Source organism: Diceros bicornis, chromosome 24, assembly GCF_020826845.1.
Source record: "Diceros bicornis minor isolate mBicDic1 chromosome 24, mDicBic1.mat.cur, whole genome shotgun sequence".
Lineage (NCBI taxonomy): Eukaryota > Metazoa > Chordata > Mammalia > Perissodactyla > Rhinocerotidae > Diceros > Diceros bicornis.
Genome location: NC_080763.1, coordinates 19,230,125 through 19,250,772, shown reverse-complemented (window position 1 = coordinate 19,250,772; position 20,648 = coordinate 19,230,125). Strand labels below are relative to the sequence as shown.

The window sequence follows — 20,648 nt, the reverse complement described above, 5'->3', positions numbered from 1 at the left end:
AAAACTAAACAATATCTTATTTAGGGATGTATACATAGGTGGTAAAATCATAAAGAGAAGTAAAGGAATGCCTAACAGAAGTCAAGATTGATATGTCTGGGGAGAGGGAAAGGGATGTGACAGGGAGGGACACATGGAGCTTCTAAGGGCTGGATGGGATTACAGGGGTTTTCATCTTATTTTCTTTTAACCATACAAACATGTTTTATACACTCTTCTATGTGTATATACATTTGACAATAACCTTAAAAAGGAAGACTAAACCAAGCAAAACACAACCCTCAAAACAGAGTTAGACCAGTTGCTCAACCTGGGAGAGATGATGCTGAATCATTTGAACCAGATGAAGCCCTGGGGGTGGGAGCCCTGGTGCCAAGGTGAGCATTTAGCAAATTGGAGCCCCTTGTGCTAATGGTGATGAATAATAAATAAGACATGTCAGAATGATAAATCATCAACCAAAGCTAAATTTACCATTAGGACCTAATGGGAGAGTCTCCTCAGTTATGCCAAGTTTTGAGAGCCTGGCCTCCAGCTAAAAGGTATTAAGGTCAGACTCACGGAGCCCTTTGTGGCCACCCCACCTGACTCATTTCTCCTTCTGATTTCCTAGCAGGGGAAGACCTTGAGGCCCTTTAGGTGATCTGTATTCAGTACCATTGAATCTCATGGAAAGTCATTCAACCTCTTCATATTCATGGTGGATCAAGATTCATTTTGGTGCTGGTCTGCCTTTATTCCTCTGTACACCTCTCATCTTTCCTTTTTAACAGAGACAGCAGACCTTAGGTTCTGGCTTTGACCAGTAGCAGGATCTATGGAAATGTAATAACATTTATTTTTGTTTTCATTTTATTTATTTGTACGAGTTAGTACCTAGTATTAGAAGAATATCTGTTTTTTGCATTTATAATAATGATATAAAATTTCTGCAAGTAATTTTTTAAAAGTCAATTTCAAGAAACACATTAAATAAATGGTATATAGGTGGTGTCCTGATCTGGAAATAATCAAGAATAATGTCCTTGGGTTACTGAGGTATAGAAAACTGTGATTATCTTATTGATTGTAGCAAAATGTGGGCCCTATTGATGGCACGCTTTGTCTTGACCTGATGTTCCATCTTGTCGAGTATTTTTCCATAGAGCACGTGGAAGGCCCTTAAGGGCAGAGTCTCCGGCTTGTCTTTCCTTGCGTCCTCCCACCCCGCCTGGCACCAGCTGGGTGTGTTAGTCACTAGTGAACCCTGGCTGAGGTGTTCCTCCTTCTCCAGTCCATTATCCTGCCGGCCCCCCTGAGTGCCTCAGGGATGGATAGCATTGGGGAGGATGCTCCCCAGCACTCGGCAACAATCGGATGGGGAAGTGGATGGTCTGAGAAGATGCACAGATACTCCTTCAGTGAAAGAAGTGACCAGCGAGGGGTCACTTCCTTCAGAGAGCCTGGTCCTCTGCTTGGTTCCTGGAAGGGGCACAGCGTGGGTTCCAGAAGAAAGAGAATGTGGTTTTTGCCCTCTAGGAGTCCTATTCTGTCACATCACAGAGGAAGTGAAGAAGCACACATTCATACAGTGGTTGGGAATGATTAAAAGGAGTATATAAAATTTTATGATATTGGTTTTGAGTACTGAAGGAATAACTCAGGAAAAGGAAGAGCAGTGAAGGCTAGTTAATGAATCACAGTTTTAGGGATCAGGCAGAAATTGAAATTTAGCCTTAAAGACGCATAGGATTCCTTTCTGTCCTCTGGATGGCACAGCACGCAAAGAAAGATCTGGCTTCACATCCCATCTCCGTCCCTCGCTAACTTAACCTTTCTGTGTTTGTCTCAGCGTGGAGAAAATAATTATGCCTACTTCATAGGGTTGATTTAAGGATTAACTAAGTTGATGTATGTAAAGCTCTTTACATATATCATGTAAAGAGCATCATGTCACTACGTAGTAAGTGATCAATAATGGGTAGCTGTCATTGTTAATTAATCCACCATTCCATTTATTTATACAGCCAAAATTTATTGCATGGTTATTATGTGTCAGGGACTGCCAGGCTTCCCTCCTCGATACCTTGAGTGCTGAGTCCATGGTTTCCACTTAACGTACAAGACACTTAGTAATAATAATAGGTGTGGTGTCCCGAGTGCCTATTTATGTGCCAGGCTCTCTGCTAGGTGCTTCATTGCTATATCATCTTTATTAATCTATATTAATCTTTATCCTCATTTTACAGACACGGGAATAGAGGTGCAGAGTTCATGAAACTTATCCGGAGTCACATGGAAAGTCTCAAGCCTAAACTTAGTGTCACCCTAAACCCCATTATGTCCCAAACTGAACTTGGCTTTCTCAAATGGGCTTTGTCTCTCAACTTCTCAATCTGGGGCACCACCGTTCTACTTGTTACCCGTGTCTGTAAGGCTGGAGACCTCTGCCTCCTCCGTCAAGCCCCTGTATCTGGTTAATCACTAGATTAATAGTTCAAATGCATCTTTTCCTCTCTGTTCCTCCTATCCGGACTTGTTGGTTGTTCTCAGCATTTGTTCCACTGCCCTACACATGAGAAGTGAGGTTTACACAATACGCTTTCAGGGACTTCACCAGATTTTGATAAAACATTCTTAAGTTTTCCAGGAAGTAAAGCACAATAATTCCCTATTGCTTTTGCTGCAGCTGTTGGTCAATGGTCGAAGCTTAGAATGGGCTCACTGCAGTGGTACAGATAAGTAAGCTGCTATGAATGTAACCTTTCTTTCCTACCCGGGAAACCATGTTGGGAGAGAACTGTGCTCCACTCTGTTTTAAAAAGTCAAGCTTTCCTCTTTAACAAAGGGTGCTGGGACAATTGGATATCCACATGCAAAAGAATGATGATGGACCCCTATCTCATATGATATGCAAAAATTAACTAAGAATGGATCAGGGACCTAAATATAAGAGCTAAAACCATAGAACTCGAAGAAAACATAGAGGTAAATCTTCATGAACTTGGACTTGGCAATGGATTCTTTGATATTACACCAAAAGCATGAGCAACAAAAGAAAAATTAGATAAAGCGGACCTCATCTAAATTAAGAACTTTTGTGCGTCAAAGGACATTATCAAGTAAATAAAAAGACTGCCCACAGAAAGGGAAAAAATATTTGCAAATCATGTATTTGATAAGGGTCTAGTATTCAGGATATATAAAGAACTCTGATAGCTCAATAACAAAAAGGCAAACAACAAATAGCCGTTTATCCACAGAAGATATACAAATGGCCAACAAGCACACAAAAAGATGCTCAGCATCATTAGTCATGAGGGAAATGCAAATCAAAACCACAATGAGATACCATTTCACATCCACTACGATGGCTATAATAAAAAGAAGAAAAAGGAAAATAAGTGTGGCGAGTATGTGGAGAAATTCGAACCCTCATACACTGCTAATGGGAATGTAAAATGGTTCAGCTGCTGTGGAAAACAGTTTGGCAATTCCTCAAAAAGTTAAACATAGAATTACCATATAAGCTAGCTATTCCACTCCTAGGTGTACACCCAAAAGAATTGAAAACAGGTACTCAAACAAGTATATGTACACACGTGTTCATAGCATCACTACTCACAATAATCAAAAGGTGGAAACAACCCAAATGTCTTTCTTTTTTTTTTTAAAGATTTTATTTATTTATTTTTCACCCAAAGCCCCAGTAGATAGTTGTATGTCATAGCTGCACATCCTTCTAGTTGCTGTATGTGGGACACGGCCTCAGCATGGCCGGAGAAGCGGTGCGTCGGTGCACGCCCGGGATCCGAACCCTGGCCACCAGCAGCAGAGCACGAGCACTTAACCGCTAAGCCACGGGGCCGGCCCTAAAGTAATTATAAACTCTCTTTTTTTTTTTTGTGAGGAGATCAGCCCTGTGCTAACATCTGCCAATCCTCCACTTTTTTTGCTGAGGAAGACCGGCCCTGGGCTAACATCCGTGCCCATCTTCCTCTACTTTATATGGGACGCCACCACAGCATGGCTTGCCAAGCAGTGCGTTGGTGCATGCCCGGGATCCGAACCGGCAGCCGCCGCAGCGAAGCGCGCACACTTAACCACTTGTGCCACCGGGCCGGCCCCCCAAATGTCTTTCAATGGACAGATGGGTAAACAAATTGTAGTATATACATACAATGGAATATTATTCAGCCATAAAAAGGAATGAAGTACTGGTACAAGCTATAATGTGGATGAACCTTGAAAACACTATGCTAAGTAAAAGAACCAGATGTGTCTCATTGTATGATTCCATTTATATGAACTATCCAGAATAGGTCAAGTGATAGAGATAGAAAGCAGATTGGTGGTTGGCAGGGGCTGGGAGGAGGGGAGAATGAGGAATAATTGCTTAGTGGGTACTGGATTTCCTTATAGGGATGATGAAAATATTTTGGAACTAGATAGAGGTGGTGGTTGTACAACATTGTGAATGTAGTAAGTACTACTGAATTGTTCACTTTAATGTGGTTAATTTTATGTTAGGTGAATTTTATCTCAATAAAAAAATCTACAAAAAAGGTAAAGCTTTCACATACTTTGTTGCTTTAATTATTAATAGTAACAGATGCTTGGTAGATACCAGTATTTCAGGGCACCATTATTGAGAAGCATTGGCTGTAATCATCTGCCAGGATGGCTAGCTGGCTTCTGATTACAGCTGCTCCTGTTTGCAGAGGGCAGGACCCCCAAACCAGGGATTTCTGACTCAGATGCCTTCAGGGCCCAACCTGTTGAGATAAATGTTTGAAGTCAGCTGGATGTAAGGCAGCAGGGAGCAGTGGGGTTAGGTGGACCTGGGCCGGACCTGCACTATCTGAAGGCGTTTAAATTCAGACCAACTGTCCCTGGGCTGATTCTTGCCCCATCTTCATCATTCTGCGATTCCTTTTAAGCCATCTGACAGACTAATCTGTTTTAAAAGATCATCTTCGGGCCGGCCCCATGGCTTAGCGGTTAAGTGCGCGTGCTCCGCTGCTGGCGGGTTCGGATCCTGGGTGTGCACCGACGCACCGCTTCTCCGGCCATGCTGAGGCCGCGTCCCACATACATCAACTAGAAGGATGTGCAGCTATGACATACAACTATCTACTGGGGCTTTGGGGGGAAAATAAATAAATAAATAAAATCTTAAAAAAAAAAAAAGGGGGCCGGCCCCGTGGCTTAGCGGTTAAGTGCGCGCGCTCCGCTGCTGGCGGCTCGGGTTCGGATCCCGGGCGCGCACCGACGCACCGCTTCTCCGGCCATGCTGAGGCCGCATCCCACATACAGCAACTAGAAGGATGTGCAGCTATGACATACAACTATCTACTGGGGCTTTGGGGGAAAATAAATAAATAAATAAAATTAAAAAAAATAGTGTTTAAAAAAAATAAAAGATCATCTTCAGTATGCCATTCAATTTCTAAAAATCTGTCTCCTGTAACAGAATCTAAACCTCTCCACTTCCCTTTCCAGCATAGAATCTGAGGAAGCTCAGCTGGATCCATACAGTATCATGAAACTGTTATCCTCCCCCTGCCGTACCCTGTCCCAGCCGTCTGGGGTCTGGAGTGACAGGACTGAACCCCACTGGATGTGTAAGGGGAAGGGTTCACTCTGAATCTCCAGTTTAAGGGCGGCCCAGAGAGAAATGATCAGGAGCTGGTGGCCACTACTGTAGAAGGAACGGTTGGTTTCTTTAATGTCACTTGCTCAGCAATCTGAGTGCATATGTCTATCTCTTCCCGAGGAGAGAGGCACAGAAGAATCTGGAAACATTTTTGTTATTAGACCCAAGATGGAGAACGGTTTTTTTTTTCCAGTCTGCCCAAGCATTCAGAGGCCTGGACCCATTCGGGGTGCTGGAAGCTCGGCGTGGGAGTGTGTGTCAGGGGAGTCGGGGAGAGGGTGTGGAGGAAGGAGACTTAGTCCATTAGATGTAGGGAGGGGCTGGCACTGTTTTATTTTGTGGTCCCAGCCCTACAGCTGCTTGTAATCCCTCTTTACTGCTGATTTTCTCAGAAGCACGTGGGACATAGAAATCTCTGGCCCTTGTCCTTTCAATATGTAACAATTCAGTGGACATTTATGGGGGGTTGGGGGGGCAGGAAAAGGAAAGTACAGTTGTGTGACTTGAGGGACCTGCCTAAGGCTCTTCCTCTAAAATCCCCCCCTTTCCCTCCCCATTTGGACTTGAACAGCAGAGAGAATCTTTCTTCCTTCCTGAAATCCTGTGTACCGAGCTCTGAATTCCAGGTGGTTCAGCGTCTGGCCCATAAGAGGTTGTGCTTGCACAGGGCCTTTGGAACCTTCGCACTTGTGAGTGTGGAGGCTTGGCTTCTGCAAATCCAGGGAGCTCACCAGCTGCCCACTGAGGCAGAGTTCCTTGACTTAGCTTACAGCACTTCAGTCAATTTGCATTTTTGCTCTTTTTAGGGAGATTGACTCCCACAAGGGCACACTTACCGCTGGCACCAGCACGTGGGTGAGGTGGCTGCCTCAGCTGCTGTCCTGGGAGAGACAGGATGGCTCCCATGCTGAAGTGCTTTGGCGTTGGAACGTAGGAGACAGAGCCCAGAGTATAACTAGTTCAGTGCCCTAGTTCCTCCTTCCTGGGCCACGTTCACAGAGAACATCGTGGGTGTGAATGTGTGTGTGCCCTCTGACCTCTCCTACTTGTCAGCCAGTTCTCAAAGGCTGGGGGTGAGTTCCTGGATTAAGGGGAAATCTCTGTGCCCAAAAGACGTGCTTTCTTAAGAGCTTAAATAAAGTAACTTGGAGAGGTTCGTGGAAACTGTCCAGACACTATCTGAAACCTTGAAAATCCAACAGGCACCTCCATTCCTTGTGGTTTGAGAGTGGTTATAGCCCAGGGGTGCCCTGGCAGATGGGAAGCCCGAGTATCTGCTGCTCAGAAGGATTAGCTGTGACCTCACAGCTCTTCTTTCCTAGGGTGTGAATGGACCATGTGATATACAGGTAACAGAGAAGGCTCTCGAGTCAGGCTGCCTGGGTTTCAGTCCTGGCTTATTGGTTGCGTGGCCTTGAAAATTTACGTAACTGTGCTGCATCTCAGTTTCCTCATCTGTAAAACAGAGATGGCAATAGTATCTACCTCGTAAAGTTGTTGGGAGGGTTAAAGATAATGCCAATAAAATACTTGGTGCAAAAATTTATGCGTTGCAGGTGTTTAAGAACGATAGCTCCTACAAGCCACGGTAGCCGCACGATGGAGCCTGCAGGAGAGGACGAGAGGATGGCCGGAGGGCTCGGTATTGGGAGGTTTCCCTGTGATTAATGCAGACTCTCTGGTTTCTTCTGTATTCCTTTCCTTGCCCAGTATTGATCCTCCAGAAGGTGGAGAATGGAGACCTGAGCAACAAGATTCTGAAGATCACTGATTTTGGCCTGGCTCGGGAATGGCACCGAACCACCAAGATGAGCGCGGCAGGGACATATGCTTGGATGGCACCTGAAGTCATTCGTGCCTCCATGTTTTCCAAAGGCAGCGACGTGTGGAGGTAAGGTCCGGAGGTGCAGGGTCAGTGTTCCCCAGGTGTATTTTGGCTGCACACGTACTTCAGGACTTGGAGAATTGAGGTTGCATAGAATTGATGTTGGGGAAAGATGGGTCCCAAGATGCCCCCAGAACTGCAGAGTCACAGACTAGACCAACCATCCCTCTAGTAAATGTCAGCCCAAGAGGTCGCAAGGACATGGATCTAAAAATCCTGTCCTGTCTGATGGGAGGATGAGCCGCTACAGAGTGTATCTCACATCCTCATGGCTGTGAGATGGTAGCATCACCTTGGTTTACAAAAGAAAGGACGATAGATTATCATGTACTTTAGTCTATGAAGTCGTTACTTCCTGCTGTGTTGTAAAATGAACTTGTATGTGTGTGTGTATTTTAAATAACAACTTTATTGAGATATTATTCACATACCATAAAGTTTACCCTTTAAAATGTATAAGTTAATGGTTTTTAGTAAATTTACAAAATTTTACACCAATCACCATTGTTATTAGTTTCCTGGGGCTGCTATAACAAATTACCACAAACCTGGTAGCTTAAAACAGTAGAAATTTATAGTCTGGAGGCCAGAAGTCTGAAATCAGTGTCAGCAAGGCCACACTCCCTCCAGATTCTGGAGGGAGAATTCTGTTCCAAATAAGGATTCTGGGTATTAGGACATGGGCATATCTTTTTAGGGCCACTGTTCAACCCACTGCAATCGCTGTCTATTTCCAGAATATTTTTATCACCCAAAAAGACTTGATATCTTTTTGCAGTCATTTCCCAATTTCCCGTATCCCTAGCCCCTGGTAACCACTAATTTACTTTCTGTCTCTATGGATTTGCTTACTCTGGACATTTCATACAAGTGGAATCTTACAGTAGGTGGTCTTTTGTGACTGGTTTCTTTCATTGAGTATAATATTTTCAAGGTTCATGCATGTTGTAGCATGTATCAGTACTCTATTCCTTTTTATAGCTGAATAATATTCCATTGTATGGATATACCACAATTTGTTTAGGCATTCATCAGTTGATGGACATTTGTGTTGTTTCCACTTTTTGGCTGTTATGAATAATGCTGCTATGGACATTTTTGTACAAGCTTTTGTGTGAACATACGTGTTCAGTTCTCTTGGGTGCATACCTAGGAGTGGAATTGCTGAGTCATATGGTAATTCTATGTTTAACTTTTTTTGTTTTTTTTTTTTGGTGAGGAAGATTAGCTCTGAGCTAATATCCATTGCCAATCCTCCTCTTTTTGCTGAGGAAGATTGGCCTTGGGCTAACATCCGTGCCTATCTTCCTCTACTTCATATGTCAGATGCCTACCACAGCAGGGCTTGATAAGCGCTGTTTGGGTCCACACCCAGGATCCGATCCTGCAAACCCTGGGCCGCTGAAGTGGAGCACGTGAACTTAACCACTATGTCACCCGGCTGGCCCCTGTGTTTAACTTCTTGAGGAGCTGCCAAACTGTTTTTTACCATGGCTGTACCATTTTACATTCCCATTAGCAATGTATGAGGGTTCCAATTTCTCCACATCCCCTCAACACTTGTTATTGTCTGTCTTTTTGATTATAGCCATCCTAGTAGATAATAAGTGGTATCTCATTGTGGTTTTGATTTGTATTTCCCTAATGATTAATTATGTTAAGCATCTTTTCATGTGCTTATTGACCATTTGTGTATCTTCTCTGGATAAATGTCTATTCAAATCCTTTGCCATTTGAAAAATTTGGTTATATGTCCTTTTATTTTTACATTGAAAGAGTTCTTAATATATTCTGGTTACAAATCCCTTATTAGATATATGATTTGCAAATATTTTCTCCCATTATGTGTGTTTTCTTTTCACTTTCTTGATGGTGTCCTTTGAAAGACAAACATTTTTAATTTTTATGAAGTCCAATTTATTTTTTCTTTGATTGCCTGCTTTTGGTGTCATATCTAAGAAACCATTGCCTAATCCAAGGTCATGAAGACTTATACCTATGTTTTGTTCTAAGAGTTCTATAATCTTAACTCTTATATTTAGGTCTCTGTTCCATTTTGACTTGATTTTTGTATGTGATGTGAGGTAGGGGACCAACCTCAGTCTTTTGCGTGTGGCTATCTAGTTGTCCCAGCACCATTTGTTGAAAAGGCTATTCTTTCTTCACTGAATTGTCTTGTCACCCTTGTCAAAAAGCAGTTTACTGTAAATGTAAGGGTTTATTTCTGGACTTTCAATTCTACTCCATTGATCTATGTGTCTATCCGTAGGCCAGTAGTACCCTGTTTTAATTACTGTAGCTTTGTAGTAAGTTTTGAAATTAAGTGCGAGTCCTCCAACTTTGTTCTTCTTTTTCAAGATTATTTGGCCATTTTGGGCCCTTTGCATTTCCATATGAATTTTAGGATCATTTTGTCAATTTCTGCAAAATAGCTGGGATTTTGATAGGGATTGTGTTAAATCTGTACATCATTTTGGAGAGTATTGCCATCTTAACATGAAGCTTTCCAATCCGTGAACATTTATGTAGGCCTCCTTCAGTTTCTTTCAATGATGTTTTATAGCTTCTGTATATTGAATCTTATTTCCCACACATTAATTACAAGGTGAAGTGGCTATTATGAGTTTTTCTTTCCTTAAAATATCTGACCAGATCTCATTAGATTAAGCTGTATACTGATAGTCAACTGTTGTTGACCTACAAAAACAGCAATTTCATATGCTTCAACCTAACACTTTAATTGCTTGACCATAGGCTAATGAGATTAGCTAATATGTTAATTAAGCTAAGCTGCTATTTCAAAGAGACCTACAGATGTGGTAGAAGTGTATTTCTTTTTCAAGGAGTAGTCCAGCCAGTCCAGGCTGATGGGGCAGCTGTGTCCTGTGAGATCATTCAGAAACCCACGTTCTTTCAGGATCCCTCAGTGCATTGTTCTTATCTGAATGATTACATGTGAGTGACTGTTACTTCTGCATTATCGTCTGCGGGAATGGGGAGAGAGAGCTTATCTATGGCAAGCAGCTTGTCTTTAATTTGGAGACGACCCAGAAGTTGTACACATTTCCTCTGTGCACCCCATTACTCTAGGTTATGTGGGCACACCTGGCTCCAAGGGTGGCAGACAAATAAAGGCGTTAGCTGGGCAACTGTGTGCCTAGCAAAAACTCTTACTATGGAAGAAGGGCAGAATGTATTTGGGGGGACAATCAGCCACTTGCCACACTCAACTTTATCTTACCTTTCTTTGTGGGAAACCATGATGTCTCAGTAACATGATTATTTCCTACTTCCTATATTCCTGCTAGCCTCTTCTCCCAGCCTGGCTTTGAAATCTTTCAGGTTTTATGGTCACACACTAAAGGTTTCTGCTGCTGCATTGATTTGGACAGAGTTGCCTGCAGTATCCAGGCACATTCTTAGTGGGAAAGGAAAGCCCAAATGCCTAACTTAGAGTCTTCTCTGTCATGGTGACAGAAATGGCAGACAAGGAAGAGCAAGGCCATTGCAAGGGTGTGTCCGTCATGGAAGGAACAAGGCAGGACCTTTCAACTTTTACCCAAAGCGTCCTTGTTCCAAGGCTGACGTCCAGGTCTTACCCTTCGATCACAGGTCCTGAAAGCAGGCTTCAGGAGCCTCTTCTGTGAGAGGCATCTGATGAAGTTATTCTACTCTCTGAAGGGAATAGTTTGGAGGTAAACTTCAAATCAGCAGCACTTTGGATGAGGTGTCTTGGAAACTATCACATGGCCTGCTCTGTCGGTGGGTCTCTAGTTTAGAATTGTTCCTGGGATTTAAGCCTCCTGACTCAGCTTGGTTGATGAACGTGGTTTGAAAACATAATTCACCCTGCTCCTTCCCAGCTTTCTTAGCTTCCTTGCTGTAGCATTTCCTTCTAGGACACAATTTATGGAACCCATTATATGGGCCTTTAATCCCGCCCCCCTCAAACCTACTCATCTAGATGGCTCCAAGTGATCTCACACCTTTTACCAGAGGAAAACGTGTGCCCATTGCTATTTGTACAACACACATACAGTGGTAACAGTATGTACCACCTACAGATGCTTAAGGGCCAGGCTCTATGCTGAATGCTGTATATCCTTTATCTCATTTGTTCCTTACAAGAATCCCCCAAAGTAGATATTATCATTTCCATTTTACAGATAAGGTAACCGAGGCTTAGATGATGTAAGTCAGGTGCCCAAGTTCACACAGGTGGTGGAGGTAAAGCTGTGGTTACAACTGGATATGTGTCTCTTGAAACTCTGTGCTTGCAGCCATGTCACCTTCTGTATACTCTTGTTCCCGCCCTTTGGGCAGCTTCTTCCAGGATGATTGGCCCCGTCATGCCTGGGACCCAGCAGGATATCCCAGAGAGGGCTGGAGCATGCCTACGAACTCGGGACAAAGCTGGTTCCCAAATTGACTTGTAATTCATTTACTGGTTCAAGAAATGTTTGTTGAATGCTTACTCTGTGCCAGGTACTGGGCTGAGCCTGAGTCCAACCCCCTTCCCTCCTGGAACTCATCTGGGCCTCTGGACTTCTGCTGTTGCCAGATGCCCAGGGCCAGCTGAGTTTGTCTTACTGCTCTTTGAATGTAGTTCTCTGGGCCTCCTCCACATGCTGTGATGGAGGGTAAGATGATAATGGCCCAGATCCTCAAGTAAGTTTCCCAATTTGCTTAGAATTTGGACCACCTCAAGAAGAGTAATTGACAAAATCTTTCCCTTTGGTTGTGCTGTGCAGGGAGAGCCGTCATCCTACAATGACTTCTTTCCTGTTTTGTGTGGGATGTAGTGGAGACATTTCGTTAATCAGTTAAAGTTTTTTGTTGTTGTTGTTTTGGTGAGGAAGATTGGCCCTGAGCTAACATCTGTGCCAGTCTTCCTCTATTTTGTATGTGGGATGCCACCACAGCATGGCTTGATGAACGGGATCCTAACTTGCAAATCTGGGCAGCTGAAGCAGAGTGCACCAAACTTAACCACTATGCCACCGGGCTGACCCCAGTCATTTTCAGTTTTTAATATTACAGAAGTAAAACATGTTCACTATAGAAAAAAATTAGAAAAATATCAATAATCAAAAAAAAAAAAGAAAAAGAAAAAGGAAAAAGAAAATCACCCATAGCCCACTTGTAAAGATAACCTGTATTGATATTTTGGTGCATTTATTCCTGTTCACATGCTCATCTACCCATCCCTTAAAATGGGATTATTCTGTTTTGTAAGCTGCTTTTTGAATATAGTATAGCATGAGCATATTACCACATCAATAAGTATTTACATTAATAATTATATTAATGTATATATTACATGTGTATGTTAATAAATATATCATCATTTGAACGAGGTCTGGTTAACTACAAGAAGAAGAATTGTATGTTACTTTACAATTTACAAAGTGCTTTCGCATATGGTCGTTCACTTGTCTTTACCAAAGATTATTAAACAGTCAGTGTGGCTCCTGGCATGTGGGGTTACAGCCAGTTACCAAGTGCAGGAGCTTATTCAAGGGACACCCTTTCCTTTCAGAGCGTGCATCTTAGAGACAATGTAGGTTAATAAGAAAAGGTCCTGGTCCAGCTCAGGTGTGGAATTGCTGTGCCTTTGGTTGGGAAGGTTTACTTTCCGCTCTGATGCTCTGCCTTACTTTGAAAAACATAAAACACCCCTCCCCTACCTCTGACCCTACTAAACGCTGGAAGGAATTACCACACCTCTAGAGGTGGTTAGTCATTGACACGGGTTGCATTCCTGAGGGTTTGGGGTTAGGCTCTGAGGCCTCTTGGGAAATCACTGGCAGCACTGTAGGAGCTGGTGTTTCCCTGTTGGGAGAGGGACTCCAAGGCAGAGTTTTAGCTGAGCTGGTGCTTCCAGGCTGCTTGAAAGGGTCTTGGAAGGACCTCTTGATCGTCTCTCAACCCTCGGAGGGCCACAAAGTAAAACCTGAGGTAAATCACGTGGACTTGTACTGCTCCACTTTCCCTGGGGCTCAGACCCATCTCATGTGTATTTCCCCAGTTCCCTTCTGGGACTCTCTTCCTGCCAAAGGAATGCCAAGACTTTGTTTGTATCACCCACCTGCTGTTACAAAAATAAAGAGGAACATTGGCAGGGGAAAACTGTAACTGATGCAGTCATCCCCAGAAAGGCTTCTTCCCTGAATGCTGGTGTCCCTCGGTAGGGCTCTCACAGGACACTGTGGGCTCTCCCTAAATCTCACCAGACACTTTCCCAGGGGAAACACACAGTGTTTACTAGCCATAGGTGGTAGTTCCTGGATGAGGAGTAGTTGTTGTTTATTCCTTGCAACTCTTGTGTGAGGTAGGGATTGCTGTCTTGCTTGTTCGGATGAGGAAACAGATGTGGAGAGGTGAACTTCCTTTCGCAAGGTCACATGGCTATAGGTGGTCATGCAGGCATTTAACTCAAGTCCATCTGCATCTTTCTTGAGCAGCAGTTCTCTCCTCACTTGAGCAGCAGTTCTCCCATTTCTCCTAGTTATAGAGCCCTTCAGATGGAACGGAGTGGAGTGCAGAATGAACAAAGAAACAAGCCGGATGAGAGCAGAGCTGCCCTCATTGAAGCTGGGAGGGTAGGGTGTCTGGCTCCTCCCTCTTCCAGGTGGCCTGAGACGTCTCCATGGGTCACCTAGGACTCAGTGTGAAAACCATCAGAGAGGGGATGTGAGGACACAAACAGGACACATGTTTGGATCTTTGAAACACTCCACTGTCTTTCCAAGTAGTTAGGGCTGGGACACCAATCATCTTTACCTGGAGGGAAGGAAGGGCTTCTTTGGGACCTTGGGCTTTTGTTTCCCAGGGTGGAGGTGGGCAGTAATGCCAAGAGCAGGCAACTGAAGATGAGAGTCACTCTAACCTAGGAATCTAGTCAGCAGTGCTGTGAGTTCTGAGAGATCACTTGGTAGAAGCTGCCTAGCGTGACCACTGTCTGGATGAGTCACAATAAAGGTTTGACAGGAAGTGTAATAGTGCCGTTCTTGATGGTATTCAGGGCCTACTCTAGGGAGCCAGTGCAGCCTGCAAGATCATCTGGCTGTGCACTCATTCCCACACCCACCCACCAGCTCACTCTCTATATGAAAGGCTACCATGTCCCAGAGCCTGGGCAAGGCCCGGAGGATGCAAAGGTTAAAAACTCCCTGCCCTTTAGGAGCCACATAGGCTGGTAAACAAACAACTGCAACACGTGGCAGCCCAAACAAGGGCTAACTAACACCTGGGGGTGTCATGGAAGGCTTCCTAAAGTGTCCAGCATTGTTCCCCTCAGCCTCAGAGTACAAGCCAACTCCTTGTCTAGACAAGACAAGACCTGCAACTGTCTACCAGACTTCTTTTCTGTCAAGATACATAAAAAACATAATAGTATTTGGAGGGCTCACTGGGGTAAAGCCATTATCCAAGGAGACTGGCCAGGCCATTCTCAGGGCCCATCTTTAGGAATCCTCCCAGATGCCCTGGCACATGAGTTTGCACGTTGCTCTTCTTTGGAGCCCTGCCAGGCCATTGGGATTCTTTGAAGGCAAGCCCATGCCTTTCTACATGCTGATCCCTGTCTCTGGAGCACTGGCTCTTCCTTCACTTAGCAGTCCAGGTTTAGCTCTCTTCTGCCCCCATCCTGGTCTGGATTAGGTGACTCTCCTTTGTGCCCTCATGGTTTCTCTGTTGTGACTCATGTCTCTGTATTCTAATTGATTATTTTCTATTCCTCTCACTAATCTCTTTGTGGATAAGATCTGAATCTATGCTGTATCCCAATGCATAGTAAATCTTTAGTAGATGTTTAAAATGAATGCAGAAATGGTGAGGCATTTGAAACAGATCTTGAAAGACAATTACAGTTTATCAAGCAGAGAAATGGTAGAAGGGTATTCTAGAGAGGAAGAATTGGGCTTTGGTCCAGGGTCCATCATGACTTACTCCATGTATGCCCTTAATACATGCTGCTAAACCTATCTAAAACTTGCTTTCCTCATCTGCAAAATGACGATAATACTTATCTTGCAGGTTTGTTGTAGAGATTCAAGACGATGTTTGCAAATGTCTTAGCAACCTGCACATACAACATGTCATGATAAAATAGATACTGGCTTTATTATTGTTTTTAAATTAATATGAGTTTTTGTTGATTGTAAACTACTGATAAGTATTACAAAAAATTTGAGGTTTCTGTTGAAAATATGAGAGCTGCTTTTCCAACTGTTCATGGCCTTATGGTTTCTCATCCTGACTTATTCCTGGAAGGATTGAACATTAGGTGATTTTGCCTGGTTCTGATTGTGAATTCATAGATTCCCCTAAGCTTTGTACTCCCCATCCTCTGACTCACGGGACGTGTGAAAAGTTCTTCATGTGGACTTGAAAGGCAGGGAGGGAACTCTGAAGCGCTCACAGCTGACACACCGCTCTGCTCACCCAGTGCAGGCCACCCTTGTGAAACTTCTCCCTTTGAATTAGGCACGCGTCTCTGCTAAGGGCTCACTCACACTGATGGGGGCAGGAATCTATTCAGCCTAGTGGGCATTTAAAGAAATCTTTTATAGGAGCAAAATCTGTTTGTTTTGGGTAGTCAGCTCTCTGCTTTTCTAAAGCTAAAAAAGTATATCTGTGACGAAAGCTGAAGTTCTCTTAAAATAGAAAAAAATTATTCCTGAGAGGTTGTCTCTTCTCGACTTTATTACGTTAACAATAACAACAACAACACTATAGCTGTGGCCATTGAGCACTGCTTTAGAGTAGCTCATTTAATTTCATGACAGCTTCGTGAGATGGCTAGTGTTATTTGTACTTAACAGATGAGGATTTTGAGGAAGAAGACTTTGAAACCAAGCATGCTAACTCCAGAGTTTGTGCTTTTAGCCAGTAGGCCTTATGGTCTCCCTTTTATATGATTAGTGCGTCTGCTTTGTTAGTCTCCCCACATGTTGGAGACAATGCTCAGCAAAGCCTCATGAGCTATTCTAGTGAAGTTGCACCCGTGGTTTATCCTGTGGCTTCTGTCTTCTTCTCCGCTTAGCTATGGTGTGCTGCTGTGGGAGCTCCTGACTGGGGAGGTGCCCTTCCGAGGAATCGATGGCTTAGCAGTTGCTTATGGAGTGGCCATGAACAAGCTCGCCCTTCCCATTCCTTCTACATGCCCAGAACCTTTTGCCAAACTCATGGAAGGTAAGTGAAACCTGTCCGGAACAAAGCTGGAGACAGTTTACCTTCCTATCAGCACTTGATAGATTCTGGCAAATTCTGCACGATCAGTTACTAAAGAAGTATTAGTCACTCAAGGAGGAATCCTATGGGCGGTTGGAAGAGCTACTTCAAGGTGATGTCAGCACCGTGCTACAGTGATGTCACAGATGTCCCTTCTGCCCATCTACAGTGACTGTAGGACTTAATAACTAATGCCTGCTCTCCAGTACTTCAGTACATTATTATTTAATACAAAATAACAAGGTATAGCAGCTTTTATTTCAAGACCTCTGAGCATCTTACATATAGAAACAAAGAACATCTGAGAAGAAGGGAACTCTAAAAGTCATCTAGTCAAACCCTATAGTTTTGTAAGTGAGAAATCCAAAGCTGAGAGAGGTTAAGTGGACAGGTGGCCACTCCATTAGTTAATGGCTGACCTGAAAGTAGATAGAATTCACTTTTCCTGACTCCCACTCCAGTGCTTTTTTTTTTTTTTTTTTTTTTTTTGTGAGGAAGATCAGCCCTGAGCTAAGATCCATGCCAATCCTCCTCTTTTTGCTGAGGAAGACTGGACCTGGGCTAACATCTGTGCCCGTCTTCCTCCACTTTATATGGGACGCCACCACAGCATGACCTGACAAGCGGTGCGTCAGTGCAAGCCTGGGATCCGAACCTGGGCCGCCAGCAGCGGAGCGCGCACACTTAACCACTACGCCACGGGGCCAGCCACCAACTCCAGTGCTTTTTATCCTTGCCTTCTCATCAGCCCATTGAGTGGGGGAAGGGTAGCTCATGGTTTATGGGAAGTTGAGGCCCAGTGTGTAGCTGCCCATTGTCAGGACTAGAGTGATGTTGTAATGTGAAGAATTGTGGTTGTCATACTTCACACAAGAAAACTCTCTGGACTTGATTGTCTTATGCTAGGTCAACAGTAGAATTGGATGGGTGCAGCGCTACTGCATTTTTATTTCCAATTTCACTCTTTATGATTGGGATGTTGGGCAGCTTGCTTTACTTTCTGTGCCCTATTTGGGGTTACCTAATTCCCAATCTCTGTTTCTGGAAGGAGAAATGAGAAGTAGTTTTCTGGCAAATGAGGTCACGTAGCATCTTAAGTCTTACGTTTGCCTCTGTTCGTTCATGCTTTTTTGTCTACTCACATGTTCCGTGCAGATTGCTGGAACCCCGACCCCCATTCACGACCATCTTTCACGAATATCCTGGACCAGCTAACTACCATAGAGGAGTCTGGTTTCTTTGAAATGCCCAAGGACTCCTTCCACTGCCTGCAGGATGACTGGAAACATGAGATTCAGGAGATGTTTGACCAACTAAGGGCCAAAGAAAAGGTAAGAAAAAAAGAAAGAGGTATGCATTGAATCAGTGGACCTTCTCCACTGGGGCCTCTGGATGGATTCTGACATGACCAACTTCCTGCTTGGTTTGCGATAACAGGGCAGCTCTTTCCTTCCCAGCTTTATGTGGAGAGAGTTCTGCAGCCCTCAGGTGTGACCTGAGATGATATAGACTTTTTCTTTCTTTTTTGGATGTGGCAGGAGTAGTAGGGAGAGTCATGAGACCGAAGCTCTCCTTGGCAGATTATCTACTTCATTGTCCAAAGTGGAGGAAGAGCACCATTGGGCAGATGCCAGAAGGGTGTCTTACCCTGCCAGCTGAAATACAAGAGGATTCTAGAAAGGTTTCTTGGTTCTGCAGTGAACTTATAGAAGGGGGTTAACTTGATTTAGATGGATACTTCAACCTTGAGAACAGTTATCAGAACATCCTGCCAGTGTCTTTGGTATCAGAATCAGAAACAGCATATGGGCTAAAAATACCATGGGTCTGAAATCGTTTGGCATTTTCATGTTTTTATGAAAAGAGCTCAAACCCCAAACCAACTGGGGAGTTCAGAGACTCTTAGCCTATTAAAGATCCAACTTTTTGTTTTGGTGGCCATTCCCTAAGTGGCCCCCTCGATAACCCCCTCAGTGCTCTTGGTGTCTGGCTAATAGTCAGTGTCCACACAGGGGAAGCTAATCAAAGCAGTTATGTTGCTTATACTGCAAGGGCAGGACTAAGTCTAAGGGCTACAGCTAGGGGCATGAGGGATGTCCATAGATAGACTTGGTTAATTTCTTTTTTTCCGTCTCGCTCCCCATTATGGGAATTTGGGAAGCAATATGATAATAATAGTAGCTAAAATTGGCTATGTCTTTATGGCTTCCCAGTTCTTTCACTTGAAAGATCTGATGAGACCTTTTCGTTCTTGTTATCCAGGAGTCTTATGGCCCCTGCCACCAAAATGTAGGGCAGGTGTTATTATCTTTTTCATTTCAGAGCTGAGGGTCAGTGACTTCTCTAAAGTCACACAGCTTGTAAGTGGAGAAGCAGAATCTTGAACCTGGGTCTTCTGATGCCAAAACCATCTTGTTTCCAATATCATTGATGTTTCCCTAAACAAATGACTTAAAAATCACTTCTGGAGCGGATTTGAAGAGATTAAACTCTTTTGATGCAACATAGCAATCCTAAACCCGGTACTGTTTGGCAAGTCAACAAGTGTTCTGCAGAGGAATGGAGTGAGCTTATGATGAGCCTTCAGGGACCCCAGGGGAGTGGGGGTGGACCTGCACTGACCATTGAGCAGAATAATTAAAAGAGACTCTTCCTATTACTGATTCTGTTCCAACTAGAAGAACCCCCAGAGTTGCTGGCCAATTTTTAGATTCCTGAATCACTGACTCTTGGTTATCTTTCCTTTTGATTGATGAAATTATAAGGGTACCAGCCAGTAAGGAAAATGATAGTTGGATTTTGTCAGTAAGTGGTTACTAGGGAACGTTAAACCCATTCTCGTAAGAGCTGACATTTGTGGAGCATGTACTATGTGCCATGCTCTGTTATCAGTAATTTATATGAATTCTTATGTAATCTTACAGAAGATAATAATTATCATGTGTAATACAAGCCTGTGATTTTGATGCTATTAACTCTATATTACATATAATGCCCATATTAATTTTCCCAAGGACACAATTCAGGCAGTTTGTTCTGGAGTCCTTATTCTTAATCACCATGCTGTGATGCCTCTCCATTGTTAAGGCTTGTAGTTGGGCAAGTGAGGGTAGGTGGATAATGAGCTTTCTTTCTGGAGAGAGTCTTCTTAAATCATTATATGTGGAACATGTGATTTACATACTGTGAAGGTAATCCCCAAATAGGTGTTTCACAAGAAGGGGATTTACCATGTTTGAGGGTCTTCCGGATATATGGCACCATGGGCAAATAGTCCATAAATGTCCTGGTTTCCTGTATGATTCAGCTCATTCTTCAGGTTGGCTCAACCTACTGCTTCTAGGTATTTGGTGATGGGTTGATCTCTGAGCTGGGGTGAGTTCCTTTAAAGGAAAGAGCTTAGTCCCAAACCATCCCTTAGACAAGAGCATGTAGGAGAGAAGATGTAGGAAGGCTGAAATTAGCTTGAACTTTTCAACTTTCTCATTTAGCAGCAAAATCAATCAACCAGGAATAATTTTTCTGAATCTTCCCTGTGCTTTTGTTCTCCTGGTGCTGAAAACAAAGTAGTGGGACAGGGAAGCCAAGGATTTGGAGGGCACACAACAATTAATCTGTTTGAAGCTTATTTCATCAAAGACGGAGAAGTTCAAAAGTTAAACCTTATCTCGCAGGCGCTTACGATGAATCTATGCTCCCATCAAGAAGGATTGCATTTATAAAATTGTCTTCTATATGCTTCTTCTCATTCATTCATTCATTGACTCAACAGTTATTCAGCAACTACTGAGCATCTACCATGTACCACACAATTTTCAAGGTGCTAATCCTCTTTTCATTTCTCTCCTTTCTATCACTTCTATGTTATTTTGATATTCTGTTGGGAATGGAGGA

General features: G+C 43.5%; 1 protein-coding gene across 3 annotated transcripts in view; it reads left to right on the top strand.

Annotated features, from left to right (window-relative positions):
* Positions 1-20,648, top strand: part of MAP3K9 (mitogen-activated protein kinase kinase kinase 9) — a 73,825-nt gene that overhangs the window by 38,854 nt on the left and 14,323 nt on the right. For all 3 annotated transcript variants that reach the window (XM_058567236.1, XM_058567235.1, XM_058567234.1), the window contains exons 3-5: positions 7,346-7,526; positions 16,567-16,715; positions 17,910-18,085. In XM_058567236.1, the coding sequence (XP_058423219.1) occupies positions 7,346-7,526; positions 16,567-16,715; positions 17,910-18,085 (506 nt within the window). The remainder of the gene's footprint in view (positions 1-7,345; positions 7,527-16,566; positions 16,716-17,909; positions 18,086-20,648) is intronic.